Genomic DNA, 23,449 nt, shown 5'->3' with positions numbered 1-23,449 from the left:
ATCAGTCCTGCTGCCTCCAGTTTTTTTTTTAAACATCAAGTCATGTTTTTTAAATGATTTTTTTTCCTCCATATTTTAAATTTATTTATTTATTTATTTATGTTTGGTTGTGTTGTGTCTTCGTTTCTGTGAGGGCTTTCTCTAGTTGTGGCAAGCGGGGGCCACTCTTCATCACGGTGCGTGGGCCTCTCACTATCGTGGCCTCTCTTGTTGCGGAGCACAGGCTCCAGACGTGCAGGCTCAGTAGTTGTGGCTCACAGGCCTAGTTGCTCCGTGGCATGTGGGATTTTCCCAGACCAGGGCTCGAACCCGTGTCCCCTGCATTAGCAGGCAGACTCTCAACCACTGCACCACCAGGGAAGCCCCTGCCTCCAGTTTTGAATGAGAAGCCCTAATCTCTCTCTCTTTCTCTCTTCTTCCCTCCCTCCCTCCCTCCCCACATCTTTCCCCCATCACATACACACACTCACTGTATACACACAATAAGTGTGTGTATGTACATGTGTGTATATTCTCAGAAGGCTAGCCATAGTGTGAAAGTAGAAGGTAATAATTGAAGAAAATGACAGTAATGGTGATTTAAGTTAAGCAGCACTTAGATAAACCATTATTTTCTTTAAAGATTTGCTTACTATTCAGAGAAAATTGTTTTGGTGTCTCTAGGAAAACCCAGAACTATGGTTCACACGACCTCTTTCACCCTCTTTGCTAAAAATTTTGGCCCTGGAAGCTACCTACCTGCTCCCCCTTCGTTTGGTACTCCTAGATGAAATGATGTCTGATCTAACTACCCTGGTGGACGGGTACCTAAACACCTACCGAGAAGGGTCTGCAGACTGGCTGGGAGGCATGGAGGTAGGTGCCACTCTCTGTGGCTGTGTTTTCAGGACCTCTGCGTCCTCGTGGGGGCCACAGTGATACCCACTCTTCACAGCTGCACCAAATTTCTTTCAACAGACTTGATGATAAATATTCTTGAAGCGGCTATAGCTTGGGCTTAATTCAGCTCCTTAAGCACTTTTTTACAATATATATATATTTTTTATGATCACTGACATTTATTTCGTATGATGCAACTGGTGATGTGCATTTCAATAAAACTAAAAGTTGATGTGCTAGAAGTCCTAACTCTTTTCTTAAATATTGTACCAATTTTCTCACAATACTGTTATGTTTCCAGTAAATGTATCTTTCAAAGAAAGGATAAATTTCATTAGTTATTTTTATGAAGCCAGCACAATATAAGAAAACTTACATTGTTGGCAAACTATTGCATTAGGCCAAATCTGGCCCATGGCCTATTTTTGTAAAGCTCACAAGCTAAGAATGATTTTTACAGTCTTAAAGGATTGTTAAAATATGCAAAAGCCATGTTTGTGGCTTACAAAGCCTAAAATATTTACTATTTGACTCCTTACATTAAAAGTTCATAGGCTACTGCTGTAAACAATTCTCATTTAGGAATACTGATGCAAAATCCTAAATAAAATAATAGCATTTTTGGTACAAACTCCACTTAGATGTGTTATACTTTTCTATTAATGTGTCTCTGGATTCTAGTTACAAGCATGGTTTAATATTATATTAATACTTATTAATATTTAATATTATATTAAATTCTGTATTTTATTAGGGCCAAGAAAGTCTTATGATTATCTCATAAATGCTGAAAAAGTTATTTTGTAACTTTTTAATATTTTGCTCTCACTGTTTAACAAGAAAAGAGCAATGTAAAAATCCTTTCATAGTTTGTTTGATTGGAGAATTTTAATGTTTTTCATTTATCACTGTAAAGCCAAGGACAATTTTTTAACTTTTTAATATTTTGCTCTCACTGTTTATTGCTGAAAAAAATTTGATAATATTCTATATACATTATTGATTAAAGTTGGAATAGGTACTTTAACATGATAAAACATATATCTCAGGCAAGAAGACTACCTAATATTTGATTGGGAACATCAATATCAAGAAATATACAGAAATGGTGACTATCACCACTACTTTAGTAGTTTCTGAAGCTATTAGCCAGTGAGGTTAGAAAAAAAAGATGAACTATAAAAATTGAACAGGAGGAATAGGAATGATGACTTGCCTGTGATATACCTGAATACTGAAGAGAATCAATTAAAAAAGACTGCCACAAATAAAAAGGCAGTTTAGTAAAATGGGTACAAATATAACATAAAACTTAATAGCTTTCCTATATCCCTATACACAACTACAGAATATAATGGGGGAAAAATTCATTTATAATTGTAACAAAAAATAGATTATCCAGAAATAAACCTAACAAGAAATGTGAAATATAGAGATGAAAAAAATGTTAAAGTATTACTGAACGGCGTAAAAGAGGACTTAAATGAATGGGGACACTAAGTATTTTTGGCAATCAGTTATTCCTAAATTAACTTTTTTTAAAAAATTAATTAATTTATTTATTATTTATTTTTTTGGTTGCATTGGGTCTTTGTTGCTGTGCGCGGGCTTTCTCTAGTTGCAGTGAGCAGGGGCTACGCTTCGTTGTGGTGCGTGGGCTTCTCATTGCGGTGGCTTCTCTTGTTGTGGAGCACAGGCTCTAGGTGCACGGGCTTCAGTAGTTGTGGCTCGTGGGCTCTAGAGCGCAAGCTCAGTAGTTGTGGCGCACGGGCTTAATTGCTCTGCGGCATGTGGGAATCTTCCCGGGTCAGGGCTCGAACCCGTGTCCCCTGCATTGGCAGGCGGGTTCTTAATCACTGCGCCACCAGGGAAGCCCCCTAAATTAACTTTTAAATTTAACTTTCTTCTAAGAAAAATGCTAAAGCCATAATTACTTTGGCAAACTGTGATTATAGTGTTTATAGAGATAAATAAGCATAAATAAGAATAGTCCTGTCAGATATTAAAACATATTATATGTCTGCACTAAATATGAGTGGTACATGTATAGGCAGATCGATGGAATAGAGAACCCAGAAATAGATCTCATATATATCAGTAATGGTTGGGATAAAGGTAAGATTTCCAATCAATGAGAAAAAGATAAGTATTTAGTAAATGGCCTCAGGCAATTGACTAACCATTGTGGGGGAGGAGAATCAGAGTTGGATTGTTATCTCTTTCCGATACACCAAAATAAATCCCATGGATCAAGTATTTATGTAAGAACTAGAATTATAAAAGTATTGGAAAAAAAGTATTGGGACTTCCCTGGTGGTCCAGTGGCTAAGACTCCGCACTCCCAAAGCAGGGGGCCTGGGTTCCATCCCTGGTCAGGGAACTAGATCCCACATGCGGCAATGAAGATCCCATGTGCTGCAACTAAGACCCAGCGCAGCTAAATACGTAAGTAAATAAATAAATATTTTTTTAAAGTATTAAAAGAAAATTATGTCACGGTAGGGAATGTGTCCCCTCCCCCGACTTTACTGAGGAATAGTTGACAAAATTAATTGTGTATATTTAAAGTGTACATCGTGATGATTTGATAGACATTGTGGAATGATTATCAAGATCAAGATAACTAACATCCATCACCTCATAGCTAACTTTTTTTATGTAGTGAGAATGCTTAAGATCTACTCTCAGAAACTTTCAGGTATACAATACTGAACTATTAACTACAGTAACCATGCTGTGCATTAGATCCTCAGAACTTATTCTTCTTATAACTGAAAGTTTGTACCCTCTGACCTACATGTCCCCATTTTCCTCTCCCTCAGCCCTGGGAACCACCATTCTATTCTCTGTTTTTATGAAATCAGATTTTTGTTTTTGTTTTTGTTTTTTAAGATTTCATATATAAGTGATACTGTGCAGTATTTGTCTTTGTCTGGCTTATTTCACTTAGCACAATACCCTCCAGGTTCAAACATACTGTTGCAGATGGCAGGACTGCCTTCTTTTTTATGGCTGAAAAATATTCTGTTGTACAGAATATTGTATTGTATAGTGTATATACACCACATCTTTATCCATTTATCTGTTGATAGACACAGGTTGTTTACATATTGTGACTATTGTGAATTATGATGCAGTGAACAAGGGAATGTACATATCTCTTTGCGATTCTGTTTTCATATGCTTCAGATATGTACCCAGACGTGGGATTGCTGGACCATATAATAGTTCTATTTTTAATTTTTTGAGGAACATCCACATTGTTTTCCACTGTTTTACATGGGAATGTAAATTGCATCAATTTTTTGATAATAGCCATCTTAACAGGTGTTAGTAACACCTCATTGTGGTTTTGATTTGCATTTCCCTGATAACTAGTGACTTCGAGCATCTTTTCATGTACCTGTTGGCCATCTAAATATCTTTGGAAAATTATCTATTCAGGTCCTTTGCTCACTTTTAAATTAAGAGTATTTGCTTTTTTGCTATTGAGTTGTATGAGGGAATGCTTTTCTATGCAACACAGAAATACTCAGAACTCATAAAAGATGAATAAATATGACTTTAAAAATTTTGTATGGCGAAAATACTGTGAACAAAGTCAAAGGGCAAGCAACCTAGGAAAAATTATTTGCCTCATGTAACAAAGAGGAATTTTCTTAATATATTCTTTATTGTAGCATTTATGTAATGACAAAATACTGAAGACAACCCAAATATCCATCCACAAGGGTTTGGTTAAACAAACTATGGTATATCCATATAGCCATTAAAATTGCCAATATGGAAGAATCTCCAAGACAGATTTTTTAGTTGGAAAAATCAAGAAGAAGAAGACTATATGATATTATGTAACCATTTGTATAAAATAATTTTAGAAAGAGTTATCAAAGTAAAAAGTTGGGGGAAAATAAAAATTGAAAAATGTAATCCAATGAATAGATAAATATTTAGTAAGGGATCATATATGCAAAGACTGTCTCTGGAGGCTACAGAAGAAGCTGCTTTTTAGAGGATGCACCTGCTAAGGCAGTTGGGGCGAGGTTGGAATGGACCCTTATTTTTCATTGTATAATCTTTATACATACACACATGCACAACATACACACAAAATTGGATTCAAAATATTTAAATTACTTGAAAAATAGTACTACTATAGTTGAAGACACTAGAGGGTGCTATAAGAACACATTTGAATAGACCCTTGCTTGCCAAATACTAAGTGTAGTAGAAGTGATTTTAAAGTGATTTTAAGGACCATATTCAGAAGTTTAGTTATAGTAGACTTGTGTTCATTTTCTTTTCTTAGCGTACATGTATGGAGCTCCCAGAGGAACTGCTTCAGCTCAAGGACTTCCAGAGACAGCGCAGAGAGAGAGCTGCAAAAGAATATAGAGTAAATGCACAGGGACTCCTAATAAGGACAGTACTACATCCAAAGAAATCTATGACAGAGACAGCAGGGAAAGAGGGAAAAGTAAGAGGTTTCTTACTCTGTAAAAATTCTAGGCTAGATAAAGCTCCAAATTTTACATCTCACAAGGATGTAAGTTTGCTAAAAGAAGAATCTAAGAGTAAGCAAACCACAGCGGAACCTCAACATCTACCTCCCATAAAGGAAGAAGTCAGTGAAGATTCCAGTAACAAACAAATTTGCCCTGAGACAGAGGGGTTTAAGGACCAGAGAATAACTCAAAAAGCATACCTCAAGATACCTAAACAAGAGTTTCAGACAAATTTATCTTTGAAAGAGGAGATAGAACAGTTACTGATGGTGGAAAACAAGGAAGATCTAAAATGTACAAAACAAGATGTTTTAGTGTCTCCTTCCCTTCCTCAGGAAACCAGAGTGTCTCCAAGTGACATTTTTCATCCTTTTAGAAAAGCTGTGCTTCCCACACTTCCTCCCTGCCCAGCTTTGGAGAAGACTGATTCCTGGATAAATCCAGATTCTCCCAATCTGCCTTAGAGATCTGCAGTTTGTTCTTGAGGCCAATAAAGGTGGCTTATTTCCTCTGCCATCAAGGCCTTCCTCAGTGCTTAAGTTTCTTGTGTTGTAAATTAGTCACAGGCTTTGGGGGAAATTATATCCTTTTGCTTACTCCTATATTCTTGGAATTTGATTAGGATGGGAATGAATAAGTTAAATAATGGAAGAAGTAAATGTTCTGATTATGTCACTGTGTAGAAATGTTCCCTGTGGCCAGACTGAATTATTTCTCATAATTTGGGTTTAAAGGATTTGAAGAAGGGAAAAATTTTGGATTTAGTGTCTGGAAGAATCTATACTTTAAATTTTTTGTTGTTTTTTCTGGTTTGAAGGGTGTTGGTAAAACTCTTAGCCATAAGTTTAAAAATATTAGTACCTGACAAATTTACCTGTACTTTTTCCCTTTTTAGAATATTAACTTTGTCAATTATACCTCAATAAAGATGAAAAATATTAACTTTATTTTTGAATTTTAAATGTTTGGTCTGTCTTATGTCATAGACAAATAATAGTTTATGTTATTACAGGAATCAATATCCCAGTTTTAATTTCTTTTCATTCCATTTACTTTTAGAGAGTTTTGTCCATTTCCCTAACAAAGCAGGGCCTTCTTTAGAGTATGTCTATTATGTAAACTTGAAGTATGATTCCACTCTGTTTGCCTGGAGTTGGTATGCCTTCTTAGGGTGAAAGGAAGCTGGCCTGTACTGAGCCCTTTTTATGTTGAATACTTGCAAGTTGCTCATTCTTTTGTGTATAATAACCAGTAAACCTGTTTGGTATTAGGTTATCTCTCACTTTTCTTCATTGGGTCAGGGTAGGAATAAATTGGAATGTGTCTGGATTTCTAGGTCTAGAATCCAGTGGAAATCTGTAACTTTTTTTTTTTTTCTTTTTTTTTTGCGGCGCTGCACGGCCTGTGGGATCCTAGTTCCCTGACCAGGGATGGAACCTGGGCCACATCAGTGAAAGCACCGAGCCCTAACCATTGGACTGCCAGGGAATTCCCTAGAAATATGCAATTTGACCGTTATACAGGCCTCTACTACTTAGGGGAGACAGGGACAGTCTATAATTAGGAACATCCTTGTCTTTGCTCATTGATTCTATCATGAGTACCATTGAAAGAACAGCTGTGTCTTCCAAATCCCAGAGCCCAGATCTGCTCTAAGCTTAAGATGAAGGCAGGACTAAGAGCAGTCAGCTCAGCCCTGCAGTCGCTGTCCCTCACTTTGTCCATAGTTTAGAAGGTCATTGGAGGCCAAGGTGGTTTCTGGTTCATCCTGGGTGAATGTGTTTTCAGGTTGAGCCCAGAAAGTGGTTAACCTAGGTTTACTCTGGAAAGGGCATGAATTTCTGTGAAATTCATAGAATTGATTTAGCTTCTTATGGAACCATACCACACACAATTTTTATACATACATACATGTAAATATACAGGCTACAAAGAAAAATGTGATGTTCTTCATATTTAAAAAAAGGATTCTTCTTTCATTATGTATTTTGTGACTAATAAAGAACAACAGGATTCTGTTGGACCTTTGCTGTGCCGCTCAATATGGTAGCTATATGTGGCTATTGAAATTTAAAATTAAATTGATTAAAATGAAATAAAATTAAGAATTCAGTTCCTCAGTTGCACTTGCTATATGTCCAGTACTCAATAGTTTCATGTACCCAGTGACTACCATATTGAACATCACAGATATAGAACATTTCCATCATTCCAGAAAGTTCTATTGGACACTGCTATTTGAGAAGTACTTTGACTCTCAGAACTAAATGAGCCTTCTGGGTTTCATCACAGTATTTTCTTAGTGAAACGGTCACATAACTGGAACTGCATTTTTCTCCATATTCTCATTCTAGCCTGGAGTGCCTACCTAAATTCCATGTGCTCAGATCCAACCATGAACTTCTGTCCTTTCCTGGATAGAGTGAAAAAAAATCCCTGGGTTATTCAAGCCCTGTTGCTAGTGTTCTGTGCCATTACTTAGATTTCTTATCTAAATTTTGCTCAGAATTTTGGAAAATCTTTGGTTCTTGACCCAACCAATTGTTGAGTTCTTACTCTATATTTTTCTATTTGAGAGTTTATAAACCATACTGCCTGCTTTCCCAAACTCTTGGGAGTCTTGCTTCAGTCTACACTGAATTCCTGCATCTGTCCTACTCAGGTCTGACCTTTCTGTACATGATCTGCAGTTAGACATTCTCACAAGCAATCTGATCCTTTTAATTTGGGAATTAGGAAACAGAGTTAAATGACTTCCCTGAAGAAAAGTGCTGCACTGAGAATAGAACCAGTGTTTCTTACTTCTTGGTCCATTCAGTGTTCTTTCAACTATAGTATGAAAAATCATTGCAGCAGCTTTGCCTCCAATCTGGCTGTGAGCTTGATAAAGCCTAACATGACACAATAGAATTTTAATACACTGGGACTTCCCTGGTGGCGCAGTGGGTTAAGAATCCACCTGCCAATGCAGGGGACATGGGTTCGATCCCTGGTCCGGGAAGATCCCACATGCCGTGGAGCAACTAAGCCCGTGCACTGCAACTACTGAAGCCCGCGCACACTAGAGCCCACGTGCCACAACTATGGAGCCCGCATGCCACAACTACTGAAGCCCATGCACCTAGAGCCTGTGCTCTGCAACAAGAGAAGCCACCACAATGAGAAGTCTGTGCACCCCAATGAAGAGTAGCTCCGGCTCGCCACAACTAGAGAAAGCTCACGCGCAGCAACGAAGACCCAACGCAGCCAAAAAAAAAAAAAAGAATTTTAATACACTATAGGCCTGTCGTTGTTTTGACACAAGGCAAGTCACAGCAGCAAGCCAAGATAAGGCTTGGTGCAAACTTGGGGAGCTGAGGGTGATTAGCCAGGTGTACTTATCAAAAAGGCATTTACTATAAAGGTAACATCAATAAATACCTTACAGAAAAATTTAGAAAATATTGAGAAAAAAATACTCAACTATCATCCCACATTATACAACCCTTCCTAGCATTTTGGCACTTTTCTTTCAATTTTTTCTCTCTCATTCTCTATCTCTCTACACACACACAATCACAACCATACCGTAAATACATTTATTGTGTTTTTTATATCAAGTATTTCTCCATTTTATAATCCTAACAACCAACATTTTAAACAGATGTTTCATTTTAAAATTAATATGCTATTAAATAGAATTTGGAAAATAGAGGAAAATAAGAAAAAATTTACTCATTTCTCTAACCCAACAGAAAAATCAGGTAATATTTTTGTTAATGTCAGTGTTTATGCATAGGTTTTACCCTCTACATAGTTATATATATATATATATACACTCTACTTTATGAATGTTTTCCTATGCTGTTATACACCCTTTGTAAAGATTTTTTTTAAATATTTTTTTAAATTTATTTTTGGCTGCGTTGGGTCTTTGTTGGTGCGCACAGGCTTTCTCTAGTTGCAGCGAGCGGGGGCTACTCTTCCTTGCAGTGCGCAGGAGGTGGCTTCTCTTGTTGCGGAGCTCTAGGTGTGTGGGCTTCGGTAGTTGTGGCATGTGGGCTTCGGTAGTTGTGGCGTGCAGGCTCAGTAGCTGTGGCTCGTGGGCTCTAGAGCGCAGGCTCAGTAGTTGTGGCACACGGGCTTGGTTGCTCCGTGGCATGTGGGATCTTCCCGGACCAGGGATCGAACCCGTGTCCCCTGCATTGGCAGGTGGTTCTTAACCACTGTGCCACAAGGGAAGTATCAAGATTTTTTTTTTTTGCTGTGCTGCGCGGCTTGTGGGATCTTAGTTCCCTAACCAGGGATCAAACCCGGGCCCTTGGCAGTGAAAGCGCAGAGTCCCAACCACTGGACCGCCAGGGAATTCCCAAGATTTTTATGACTACATAATATTTCTAAGCGGATACACCATGGTTTACTTAGCTCTGTTTTGGTATATTCAGGGTGTTTCCATTCCTTATTTCCTGCTTTTTCCATGTTTTGAATCATTTTGTCAGAATTAAATTCCAGACGTAGGTCAAAGAGGTTTTCTTGGTTTTGTTTTTTACAGCTCTTGCTAAGTTACTTTTCAAAAGTGTTAACCAATTATATTGCCACTCCAATTTTTGTAGTAATGATGCACCATTGAGAGCATTAGATTTTTTTCTTGAGAGGCATTGCATGCTTTTGACTTTCAAAATTCTAACTTCTTTATCCATAAACCTGAAAGGTTTCCTGTCATTTTTTGTAACTTACCTGCATTAGATACCATGAAGATTAATAAAAACATACATACTGGGAATATTTGAATTCTGATAAATGTCCCTGATCTCTAAGTAAGGACATTATTATGGGTAAAATATTTTAATCATATAAACCCTAAAATAAAACCAAAGTCTATATACTCATGATGAAAGACATCTTTGAAATGTCTTGGAACTCTCATCAGGGATGTCATAGAAAATGATATTTATTGTTATACGAAACGAGAAAAAATCTTAGTTAAATTGCTAGGCTTACCCTAAGACAAAATTTAATACATTCTATTCCACATACTCACAGGAGTTGAGCCTGTAACTCTATAATTTAATAGACCTCCTTAAACAGGAAAAGCTGTCAAATTGTAATCAGGGTATAATCAGCAACCCAATCTTAATATATATATTGCAAATAAAAAATATCGAAACTATGCTTCAATTTAGTCAGTCATGAACAGCATTTTTTTTTTTTAATTGATTGATTGATTGCTATGTTGGGTCTTCGTTTCTGTGCTAGGGCTTTCTCTAGTTGCGGCAAGCGGGGGCCACTCTTCATCGCGGTGCGCGGGCCTCTCACTATCGTGGCCTCTCCTGTTGCGGAGCACAGGCTCCAGACGCGCAGGCTCAGTAGTTGTGGCTCACGGGCCTAGTTGCTACGTGGCATGTGGGATCTTCCCAGACCAGGGCTCGAACCCGTGTCCCCTGCATTAGCAGGCAGATTCTCAACCACTGCGCCACCAGGGAAGCCCATGAACAGCATTTCTTAAACAATGGAATAGAATAGAGAATATCAGAGTACGATATACATAGTAAAGGAAAGTATCATTTTGTGAAACTTTTTTTCTCTGTTGTATGCCAGAGTATGTGTACTTTTACTATTGGTTGCGGTAAAAAGCAGCTCAAGATAAGCATAGAAGGAAACTTACATCTTTAAATACTTACACAATAAAACAAGAAAGATCTAAAACCAGTGATCTCAGCTTCCATCTTAAGCTAGAAAAGGAAGAATAAATTAAACTTGGGCTAAGTAGGATGAAACAAATAATGATAAGAATAGAAATCAATAAAATTAAAAGTGGAGAGAGAAAATCAATAAAACCAAAACCTGTAAGATCAGTAAAATTGTTAAACTTTTACCCATACTGACCAAGATTTTATTTTAAAAAGGCACAAATTACCAATATCAGAAATGAAAGATTATTATTACAGATCCTGTATATATATATTAAAAGAATAGGGACTTCCCTGGGGGCACAGTGAATAAGAATTCGCCTGCCAATGCAAGGGACACGAGTTCGAGCCCTGGTCCAGGAAGATCCCACATGCCATGGAGCAGCTAAGCCCGTGCGCCACAACTACTGAGCCTGTGCTCTAGAGCCTGTGAGCCACAGCTACTGAGCCCTCGTGCCACAACTACTGAACCTGGCGCACCTAGAGCCTGTGCTCCACAACAAGAGAAGCCACCACAATGAGAAGCCTGCGCCCCGCAAAGAAGAGTAGCCCCCGCCTGCTGCAACTAGAGAAAGCCCACGCGCAGCAACGAAGACCCACCACAGCCAAAAAAAAGAAGGATAACAAGGGGCTACTGTGAACAATTCTATGCCCACAAACTGAAAAACTTAGTTGTAGTGGACAAATTCATTGAAAAACACAAAATACCAAAACTGCTTCAAGAAGAAATCGAAAACCTGAATAGCCCAAAATCAACTAAATGCATGGAATTCATAATTTAAAACCTTCCCTAAAGCAAACTTTGTTCCCAGGTAGCTTTTCTGGTGAATTTCTATCTAAGGAAGCAATAATACTAATCCTTCCAGGAAAAAAAAAAGGAAGGATCACTTCCCAACTCATTTTATGAGGCCAGCATTACCATATACCAAAAGCAGACAACAACATTGCAAGAAAAGAAAACTATAGACAAATATTTCTTATAAACATAGACACTAAAGTTGCAACATTAACAAAATGTTGGCAATAGAATCCAGAAATATATAAAAAGAATAATAAATCATGACCAAATGGAGTTTATCCCAGGAATGCAAGTGTGATTTAACATAAAAATGTAATACATCGAATTAACAGAATAAAGGAGAAAGACCATGTGATTATCTCTGTAGGTACTGAAAAATTTTTTTGACAAAATTGTACATCCATTCATGGTAAAAACAAAAACAAAAACAAAAAAACTGTCAGCAAACTAGGATTAGCAGGGGACTTACTCTACTTAATAAAGTTCTTTTTTAAAAAACCTACTACTGACACCGAAGTCATGGGCAAAAAAAGAAAAAATAGACAAACTGGATTTTGTGAAAATTGTAAAAATTTGTGCACGAAAAGACAATATTAAAAGAGTAAAGGGGGGCTTTCCTGGTGACGCAGTGGTTGAGAATCCACCTGCCAGTGCAGGGGACACGGGTTCGAGCCCTGGTCCGGGAAGATCCCACATGCCGCGGAGCAACTAAGCCCGTGCGCCACAACTACTGAGCCCACGAGCCACAACTACTGAAGCCTGCACACATAGAGCCCATGCTCTGCAACATGAGAAGCCACCGCAATGAGAAGCCTGCGCACCACAACGAAGAGGAGCCCCTGCTCGCCACAACTAGAGAAAGCCCGCGAGCAGCAACAAAGACCCAACGCAGCCAAAAATTAAATAAATTAAAAAAAAAAAAAAGAGTAAAGGGAATTCCCTGGTGGTCCAGTGGTTAGGACTCCGCACTTCCACTACAGGACTGCAGGGGAAACGTGTTCGAGAGTCATGGTTGGGGAACTAAGATCTCACATGCTGCTCAGCCAAAAAAAAAAAAAAAAGAAAGAAAAAAATGTAAAAAGACAACCCACAGAATGGGAGAATATGTTTGCAAATCATGTATTTGATAAGGGATTCAAAGCCAGAATATATAGAGAACTCCTAAAATTCAGCAACAAAAAAAACAAACAACCTGATTCAAAAACAGACAACAGACTTGAATAGACATTTCTCCAAAGAAGATATACAAATGGCCAATCAGCAAATGAAAAGATGCTCAACATCACTAATCATTAGAGAAATGCAAATCAAAACTGCAATGAGATACCACCTCACACCCATTAGGATGGCTACTGTCAAAAAACAGAAAATAAATGTTTGAAAGGTTGTGGACAAATTGAAACACTTGAACACTGTTGGTGGGAATGTAAAATGGTGCACCTACTATGGAAAACAGCATGGTGTTCCTCAAAAAATTAAAAACAATTACCATATTATCCAGCAGTTCCACTTCTGGATATATACCCAAACAAACTGAAAACAGAGTCTTGAAGAGATATTTGTTTCCCATGTTCATAATAGTATTACTAACAATAGCCAAAAGGTGGAAGCAACCCAAGTGTCCATCAACAGATGGATGAATGGATAAGCAAAATGTGGTATATACATACAATGGAATATTATTCACCCTTAAAAAGGAAAGAAATTCTGCAATATGCTATGACGTGGAAGAAACTTGAGTACATTATGGTTAGTGAAATATCCAGTCACAAAAAATAAATATGAGATATCTAGAGTAATCAAAATTATAGCAGAAAGTAGAATGGTGGTTGCTCGGGCTGGGGGAAAGAAGAAATGTAGAATTATTGTTTGTAGAGTTTCAATTTTGCAAGTTGAAAGAATTCTGGAGATTGATGGTTGCACAACAATATGAATGTACTTCATACCAGTGAACAGGACTTCCCTGGTGGCGCAGTGGTTAAGAATCTGCCTGCCAATGCAGGGGACACGGGTTCGATCCCTGGTCTGGGAAGATCCCATATGCCGCGGAGCAAGTAAGTCCATGCACCACAACTACTGAGCCTGCACTGTAGAGCCCGCGTGCCACAACTACTGAATCCCACACGCCTAGAGCCCATGCTCCGCAGCAAGAGAAGCCACCGCAATGAGAAGTCCACGCACCGCAACGAAGAGTAGCTCCCGCTCACTGCAACTAGAGAAAGCCCGCACGCAGCAACAAAGACCCAACACAGCCCAAAGTAAATAAATTAATTAAAAAAGAAACTAAAAACCACCCTTTAAAGTAAAATAAAATGTACAACCACTATAGAAAACAGTTTGCCAGTTTTACCCCCACAATCCACTCCTAGGGATTTATTCCAAGAGTAATGAAAGCATATATCTACACAAAGACTTGGACACAAATGCTCACGATGACTGTATTCTTTTTTTTTTCCTTAATTTTATTTATTTATTTATTTTTGGCTGCATTGGATCTTCGTTGCTGTGCGTGGGCTTTCTCTAGTTGCGGCGAGCAGGGGCTACTCTTCGTTGCGTTGCTCGGGCTTCTCATTGCGGTGGCTTCTCTTGTTGCAGAGTACAGGCTCTAGGCGTGCAGGCTTCAGTAGTTTTGGCGCACAGGCTCAGTAGTTGTGGTGCATGGGCCAAGTTGCTCCGCGGCATGTGGGATCTTTCCAGACCAGGGATGGAACCCGTGTCCCCTGCATTGGCAGGCAGATTCTTAACCACTGCGCCACCAGGGAAGTCCCGACTTTATTCTTAATAGCCCTAAACTGGAATCCTAATTTCCAGCAACATGTGAATGGATAAACCAAAAGCAGTGTATCCGTACAGCGGACTAGTACTAAGCAATAAAAAGGGACAAACTATCATGCACATAACATGGACAACTCTGAAAAAATTTTGCTGAGCAAAAGATGCCAGATGCAAAAGAGTACATACTGCATTATTCTATTATATGAAACTAGTAAAAACAAAACTAGTCTATGGTGACAGGAAAGCAGATGAGTGGTTGCCTGGGGCTAGGGAAAGGGGTTGGGGATTGACTGCAACAGGGCACAAGGGAATTTTTTTCAGGTGATATGAATGTTGTATATCTTGATTGTGGTGGTGGTTACACCAATGTATACATTTGTCAAAACTCATTGAAATGTACGTGCACTTTATTGTACATAAACTATGCCTCGATAAATTTTATTTTAAAAACATTTGGAAGCCACTGGTCTACTGGGTATGGGGGAAATAATCATTAGCGTTGCAATATTTTGTTAAATGATATTGTTACCAAGGCTGTAGCCCCAGAATCATAACCCTGCCCCTCCCTTGAATAGAAACTAATTACTCTTACTAAAGTTTTCGGAGGAAGCTGCAAAGAGAAAAAACAAGAACTGGTTAGAACCACCTAGGCCCAAGATGGTGGAAGATTTGACTTCCAGTAGACCTTGAGCCTTATTATACACTCATTGTAATACATTAGCATGCTAAATGACACATCCACCAAAGCCATGACAGTTGACGATTGCCATGACCACAACCAGAGAAGCCCATACAAGGACTGAAAAGGAGAGTTGCATCAGTTCCAGGTCCAAACCACACCCCTGTTCTGGGATAACTCATGAATATTCCTCCCACTCTTTCCAATTCCCTCCTTTTTAACTCGACCTTCCTGTATATTTGATGTCTCCACAGGAATTGAGTTGAGAAGCTGCTTTGCAAACTAGGTTCTTTGCTTCTCCATTCTTTGGCCACTGAATAAAGCTTGTGCTATTCCAGCCTCAGCATCAGTTTCATTGTTGGCTGCATGACTCCAATCAGAAAAAAAACCCACCTGGCTGAGACAGGGGGTCTCTGCCCAAGCTAGGACCCCAGTGCAGGTCCAGTTGACTAATTTTGTTAGGGGAACCACTGACCGAAACTGCCCGCCTTGGCCAGGCCCAATAATTACCACTCACATGAGTTATCTTACAACAGGAGGTCCTGGTAAGGAACACGTAACTAACAAGCTACCACCAACTCGAAGAATTCGGGAAAGGTCAAAAGGAGAGAGGAGACACCAGTCCATATGTCCTACCAACCTCCCAGAATCCTTCTTGCTAGAATCCATCTTGGCTGAGTGATGCATGCAGAACCAGGAAGGACCCTGAGTCAGAATGATAGGCCAGAGACAACCCGGAAACTAACTCCATTACCATAAATCCCGAGACTGTGAGCCATGTGTCATAGAAGTTCTCTTGGGTTCCCTTACCCTCCTGCTCTCCACCCGGGTGCCCCTTCCCAATAAAGTCTCTTGCTTTGTCAGCACATGTGTCTCCTCAGACAATTCATTTCCGAGTGTTAGACAAGAGCCCACTCTCAGGCCCTGGAAGGGGTCCACCTTCCTGCAACAATTTGGTAACAATATCAATGGACAAAATAAGCAAATATGTGTTGCTAATATAGTCAGATAAAATTTAAACAAATTTTAAAAGAAACTAATATATGCACATGGTTATAAAATAAATGATAGAGAAAGGCTTATAATGAAAATAAATATCCCTGCCCCATCCTTTCCTGACCTTAGTCCTTTTCCCCAGAGGCATCCACTTTTAATATTTTATTTTCCCCTCTCTTTCCTTAATGAACTAGAGTGTAAACTGGTAGATATGGAGCAGTTGATGAAAAGCATTTAATTGTAATGTAAACCAGAAGAGCCCAATGCTGCTGATCTCTCCACATTGCAACAGTAGCCTCTCTGATTTATATGAGATATTTCCACATTCTGGAGTTCTCAAATTCCCCAAAGAGCATTACTGTTTATAACTTGAAAGGCACCTGATGGCTAAACCCTGAATGTTTTAAATAAAAGCTTTGTAATGGAAACACGTTCTAAAGAAAACATTCCTTAAGAAGAGCCAAAATGGCAAGTTCCAGGAATGAGGGAGAAAAGAGAAAGAAATTCTCTTCATTATTGTGTAACTTGTTGGGATGCCATCCATAGTTTGCTTAATAATAGTTATGTTTAAGGTGTACCAGTGAATTGCTGGTGGGGGTTGGGATGAAGGAGGCAGAGTAGCCTTGGAGAGAAGATAGCACTTGCCCTTGCAACTGTGTTGTGTGTCAGAGGGCTTTGAAAGAGGTAGGGGAAGGGTGCATTTTGGCTAAGAAAACTACAAGGAGTTCACTATTACAAGAGAGGAAAACATGTAGGGTGTATTATGAGAGGTAAGGCTGGGAAATAGGGTCCATGTTTCTGTTACGGTTTTTTGGTCATAAGCAAAAGAACTGACTTGGCTAATGTAAACAAAAAGGATTTATTGGAAAGATGAGTGGCTCACAGAATTGATGGGAAAGCTGGAGAACTAGGCTTGGAAATAGGATCAAGGGCAGCTGCAGAACTCTAGGCAGCAGGAACTATTCAACTTTCTGTCAGAGTGACTGAGTGCCAGTATATTTTTTTTTTTCCATCCCTGCATAATTTGACTCAGGATTCAAAATTCTGAGAGGGCATAATTGACTTTATATCATAAACCCACCCATCCAGGGCACCTTGATTTATTGTCCTACTGAGGCAGGCAACACTGTCCACAGTGGTGAAAAGGTAATTCCCAAAGGAATGTAAGTGCACTGAGGATATGTCTTGTTGAGTTTATGTTTTACCCTATAGACTAAAGGAGACCATTGAAGAATTATGAATAAGAAACTAAGATGATGAGAAATGTAGATTTTAGATAATCCTGGTTTAAATTGGAGGATGGACTAAAAGGGGGCAAGAATAGTATGAGGGAGACTTGTACAAAAACTCTTGCATTGATTTGGGGGAGATGTTGAATGTTTGCATTTGACAGGGATATGGAAGTTGGTAATCTGAAGAGGAATACATTTTTGAAAGATATTTAGTAAGTAGAATGAATCAAAAGACCAACTGAATATGGGTGGTAAAGAGGAGGAAGAGTCTTGGTTGATTCCCAGGTTTCTGTTTTGAACATCTGTTTGGAAGTTGGTGCCATTTATAGACAGAATGCACTGAGAGGTCAGTTAGAGGAACAGTGATTCCATAGGAAGTTGAATTTTACATGTTTCCCATTAAGGATACATTTGGAATTTTGAAATGGATATATCTAATAGGCAGTTGGATATATGTGGATATAGAGCAAGAAAAAGATCTGAGCTAGAGAGATTTGGAATGTATCACTATGTAAGTGGTCTTTGAAGTCATGGACATGTACCATATTTTCAAGGCTTTGAGTATGGAGTATAACAGAAAAGGAATGAGAATCACATTCCAAAAGGAGGGTAAGGAGAAAGAGGTACACACAGATACCAAGAAGGAGCAGACAAATAGGAAGAAAATTCATGTAAACCAGAAGATAATTCACTGTAGTTTGATGAACACATTGTGAACATATCAACCACAAACTATTTTTAAGAGCTTTACTAAGATATAATTGACATACCATACAATTCACCCATTTAAAAGTATACAATTTAGGGACTTCCCTGGCGGTCCAGTGGTTAAGAATCCATGTTTCCACTGCAGGGGCCGCAGGTTCGATCTTTGGGGAACTATAGGATCCCTCATGCTGTGCGGCCAAATAAATAAATAAATAAATAAATATACAATTCAGGTTTTTTTAGTATGTTCTCAGGGTTGTGCAACCACCACCACAATCTAATTTTAGAACATCTTGTCTCTCCTGAAAGAAACACCATGCCCATTAGTTGTTACCCCTCACCTCCCTCATACCTCTCCCAGACCTAAACAACCAACAGTCTGAGTATTTCATTTAAATGGTATCATACACCACGTGTTATTTTGTGGCTGCCTTCTTTCACTTAGGATAAATTTTCAAGGGTCATACATGTTGTAGCATGTATCAGTACCTCATTCCTTTTTGTTGCTGTATCATATTGTATTATATAGATATCCCATGTTTTATTTGTCTACTCATCAGTTGATGGACATTTGGGTTGTTTCCACTTTTTGGCTACTATGAATAAAGCTGCTATGAACATTTGTGTATAACTGCTATGAACATTTTGCGTGAACACGTCTTCATTACCTAAGAGTGGAATTGTGGGGTCATATGGTAACTATATGTTTGACTTTTTGAGGAAGTGCCAAACTGTTTTTCAAAGTGACTGCATCATTAACCACAAATTATTTTAAATATTTCTTTAGCTAATACTTTGGATGTATAATTACTTTTAGGAGATATATTTTTTTATAGCTTACTAAAATAAGGTGAACACTCTTTGTAGAAACCACCCAGGTCATGCAGTAGGACTTTGCCTACCATCTCAAAAGATCCTTCATACGCCCCAACTCCATCACAGTCCCTAGCTTCTCTCTAAAAGTAAGCACAATCCTGATAATCATATTATATCTGTATCTCTTCCACATGAAGAATTCTGGTTCTGAAGGATACAGAGGATGTTAGAATATCCTATAACTATTCCTTTGCTTTATCTACTTTATACATGCTGAAGTGTTATAATAGTGATACTAGTAATACTAGTAATCATCACCACCAAGTTATGATTACTGGAAAGAATTTTTTTCTGCATATATTGTCCCCATCCTCTCCACAATTTTTTTAAAAAATATTTATTTATTTATTTAGGCTGCACCTGGTATTAGTTGCAGCATGCGGGATCTTCGTTGTGGCATGTGGGATCCTTTGTTGCAGCGTGCAGGATCTTTTTTTTAGTTGCGGCATGCGGACTTCTCAGTTGCGGCATGCAGGATCTAGTTCCCCAACCAGGGATTGAACCCAGGCCCCCTGCATTGGGAGCGTGGAGTCCTACCCACTGGACCACCAGGGAAGTCCTGTCTCCACAGTTTTTGATAATCATATTATATCTGTATATTTGTGCTTTCTGCTTTCCTTGTTAGATCCTGACTGATATAGGGGTGTACCACATAGTTTTTGAGATATGTCCTAAGAGGGTACCTGTAGTGCTTACTGCAATCATCTGTGATTTCTCTCAGAGACAGAAAATTACATTGCATGGATTTGTGTGGTCTTATCTGTGTCCTGCCACCCATGTAATGCCTGGAGGTATAAGACAAACCTGTTTTCAGAGATGCAGTTGGAATTAGATGAGGAAAACTTGCAAGGATGTTTTGTAAAATGGTATATTAATGAATTGTAACTGTAGGAAAGGAAGTGGTCTTTGGAGTGATATCTAATAAATAAAACTAGACAGGGCTTCCCTGGTGGCGCAGTGGTTGAGAATCCGCCTGCCAATGCAGGGGACGCGGGTTCGAGCCCTGGTCTGGGAAGATCCCACATGGTGCGGAACAACTAAGCCCGTGAGCCACAACTACTGAGCCTGCGCGTCTGGAGCCTGTGCTCCGCAACAAGAGAGGCCGCAATAGTGAGAGGCCCGCGCACCGCGATGAAGAGTGGCCCATACCTGCCGCAACTAGAGAAAGCCCTAGCACAGAAACGAAGACCCAACACAGCCAAAAATAAATAAATAAATAAATGGGGGAAAAAAAAAACTAGACAAAATTTGATAACCAAGGAGGAATTAGAAGATTAAAGTCAGGCAGATGACCGAAAAGCTGAATGTACACTGAAAATCTCCCTTCAGTAAGGGGGAGAAAAGGCCCAATCACGATGAACTGCAAAGAGCAGTACTGTTGTATGACTCATTGCGAATGTTTAAAAAACAACATGGAAATCAAAGCACTGCCCATTAATAGTGCTTCTCGTTATATGGCATGGGTTAAATATTCTCTTTATTGTAATTTTTCTAAAATCTCAACAATATATCATTTTATTTTCATTCATCTCCATCTGTATTGCAGGCACTGAATAAGTAATAGGAATTAGGGAAGAATGAGGAATAAATACATGAATTTCAAAAAATGTTCCTGGAAATCATCATGCAACTCTGATCTCAACCTTAAATAAAATAGTGGAATAAATATTTAAAAAGAAAAAATGTGTAAGCCTCTAAAGGATGAAGGAATTCTGACTAATCAACAGCAATGATAAATAATAAATAGTGGACCTTGCCAGATTGGCGTGAGTGGTTTTCTGGGGGGTTTTTGGATTTTAAATTCCAGGAACAAGAGAAGAAGAGAAGTATTAGATATTCTAGATTGGACTATCAGTAAAGCATTTTGAGCTAGCATCTTGTGAAATCTCAATTACGAGATTAATTTATAGTGATTTCCAGGTGAGAGTGGTAACTGGAAACTTTCAAAGAAGGCTTAGAGGAACAAATGAGCAATGACAGGGAATTTTTTAAAACTTTTTCTTTTGTTGTGAAATATTCATAGACATGTATATAATGAAAACGCATTGTTTAAAGAAAACTCTAAAATGAACACCCAGTTCGAGAACTAAAGCATTGCCAGTAACATAGAACCTTACCTTGTATCATTTTCCGTCACAACTCCCTTCTACTTCCCCACCCCCAGACATAACCATTTTTCTGACTTTTATGGCAATCATGTCCTTGCTTTTCTTTACAGTGTCACCATTTACCTATGAATTCTCCAGCAGACGAGTAGCTTTGCCTGTTTTTGAACTTTATATACATGGAATCATACTGGATATATTCTTTTTTTTTTTTAAATATTAATTAATTAATTAATTAATTTTGGCTGTGTTGGGTCTTCGTTTCTGTGCGAGGGCTTTCTCTAGTTGCGGCGAGTGGGGGCCACTCTTCATCGCGGTGCGCAGGCCTCTCACTATCGCAGCCTCTCTTGTTGCGGAGCACAGGTTCCAGACGCGCAGGCTCAGTAGTTGTGGCTCACGGGCTTAGTTGCTCTGCGGCATGTGGGATCCTCCCAGACCAGGGCTCGAACAGGTGTCCCCTGCATTGGCAGGCAGATTCTCAACCACTGCGCCACCAGGGAAGCCCTGGGACATGACTTTTTATGGAAGAGGTAGAAGCAATAGATCTGACAGAAACTCATGGATATAATATATATTATGTCTACTCTGCCCACAGTCTATTGGCCAAAGCATATGTTATGGCCAAATCAAAAGCTAATTAGGTGGTATGTATATGCCTCCCCCAGGAGGCATGACAAGTCACATGGTGGGAAAAGATATATAGTTCTTTGAAAAGGAAATGTGGTACAATTCATCACCACTATCAATGTTCCCATATTTGGTTGTCACAAACAGTGTTACTATGAGTTTCCTTGTATATGTAGCCTGGTGCAAATGTGCATGAATTTCTCCAGGAGTGGAACTGCTAGTTATGTGTGTTTTCAACTTTACTAGGCATGCCTACTGTTTTTCAAAATGGTTTTACATACCTACCAACAGTGTACAAGAGTTCCAAATGTGCCACATCCTTACTGACTCTAGGTAAAAGTTTTTGAATTTTAGGTAACATAATCTGGTAAGTAAATGGTTATAGCTCATTGTGGTTTTAATTTGCATTTCCCTAAATACTAATGAGATTGAACACTGTTATACATACTAATTGACTAGGAATTTTTTTGTGCCTGTTCAGATCTTTTGCCCATTTTTCTCCTACTCTGTTGTTTCCTTTTTCGCTTATCAAGGTATCCTTTGATGAATAGAAGTTTTTAACTTTGATGATGTCCAGTATATCATTGTTTTCTTTCAGTTAGTGCTTTTTTGTCTTAAGAACGTTTTTACTCCAAGTTTCTGAAGATAATTCCATTGTTATATCCTTTTGGTTTTGCCACTCACATTTAGGTCTATAATACACCCGGATTGACTTTTTATTTAATTTAATTTTATTATTATTTTTCATAATTTAAAAATATTTTTATTTATTTTACTTATTTATTTTTGGCTGCTTTGGGTCTCCATTGCTGTGCACTGGCTTTCTCTAGTTGCAGTGAGTAGGGGGCTACTCTTCCTTGCGGTGCTCGGGCTTCTCACTGTGGTGGCTTCTCTTGTTGCGGAGCACGGGCTCTAGGTGCATGGGCTTCAGTAGTTGTAGCATGCAGGCTCAGTTGTTGTGGCTCGCAGGCTCTAGAGTGCAGGCTCAGTAGTTGTGGCGCACGGGCTTAGTTGCTCCGCGGCACGTGGGATCTTCCCGGACCAGGGCTTGAACCCGTGTCCCCTGCATTGGCAGGCAGAATCTTAATCACTGCGCCACCAGGGAAGCCCCTGGGATTGACTTTTAAATATAATATGAGGTATGGATCCAATTTTACTGTTTTTTTTTAATACAGATTCCTGATTATTTGGCACCATTTATTGGTAAGGCACATTATTCCCACTATCAGATATCCAGTGTTGATATACCCTGTGCATCCAATGTCAGTGTCTGTTGCTGAGTTCTCTCTTCTGTTTATCGGGGATTTGTCTATCTTATGTCAATAACACACTGTCTTAATTATTATAGCTTTATAATAGATCTTGGTATTCCAACACAACTCATTCTTGTTCTTCAAAAGAATCTTTGCTCTTTTTGGCCTTTTGTATATCCATAAAAATGTTAAGATTGTAAGTGCCACAAAACTTTTAAGAGTGTTGATTGGGATTGCATTGAATCTACAAATTGCTTTAGGGAGAATTGACATTGTTACTAAATAATAAATTCTAAACCATGAATTTGGCATACCTCTCTATTTAGGTTTTCTTTAACACCTCTCT

The 23,449-nt window shown here is 38.8% G+C and overlaps 1 protein-coding gene and 1 long non-coding RNA gene across 13 annotated transcripts in view; one reads left to right on the top strand and one right to left on the bottom strand.

Moving 5' to 3' along the window:
• The window catches only part of EXD1 (exonuclease 3'-5' domain containing 1), a 78,634-nt gene that overhangs the window by 32,852 nt on the left and 22,333 nt on the right, over positions 1–23,449 (top strand). For 5 of the 10 annotated variants that reach the window (XM_082387241.1, XM_082387242.1, XM_082387238.1 and 2 more), the window contains 2 exons: positions 664–855; positions 5,189–8,657. The exons of 1 other annotated variant lie outside the window; for it this stretch is intronic. In XM_082387241.1, the coding sequence (XP_082243367.1) occupies positions 664–855; positions 5,189–5,848 (852 nt within the window). In that variant the 3' untranslated portion in view covers positions 5,849–8,657. Of the gene's footprint in view, positions 1–663; positions 856–5,188; positions 8,658–20,664; positions 21,660–23,449 lie in introns of those variants that run through there. 4 more of the 10 variants (XM_082387247.1, XM_082387245.1, XM_082387239.1 and 1 more) reach the window with 4 other exon arrangements.
• LOC309626528 overlaps positions 11,106–23,449 on the bottom strand; it is a 50,551-nt gene continuing 38,207 nt past the window's right edge. For 2 of the 3 annotated variants that reach the window (XR_014243244.1, XR_014243246.1), the window contains one exon: positions 15,131–15,237. This is a non-coding gene — a long non-coding RNA (uncharacterized lncRNA). Of the gene's footprint in view, positions 14,573–15,130; positions 15,238–23,449 lie in introns of those variants that run through there. The other variant, XR_014243245.1, reaches the window with a different exon arrangement.

The sequence above is a fragment of the Balaenoptera borealis genome (assembly GCF_965194805.1).
Source record: "Balaenoptera borealis genome assembly, chromosome: 3".
Classification (NCBI taxonomy): Eukaryota; Metazoa; Chordata; class Mammalia; order Artiodactyla; family Balaenopteridae; genus Balaenoptera; species Balaenoptera borealis.
The sequence above is the reverse complement of the archived record's forward strand: the minus strand, read 5'-3'. Positions and strand labels throughout refer to the sequence as shown.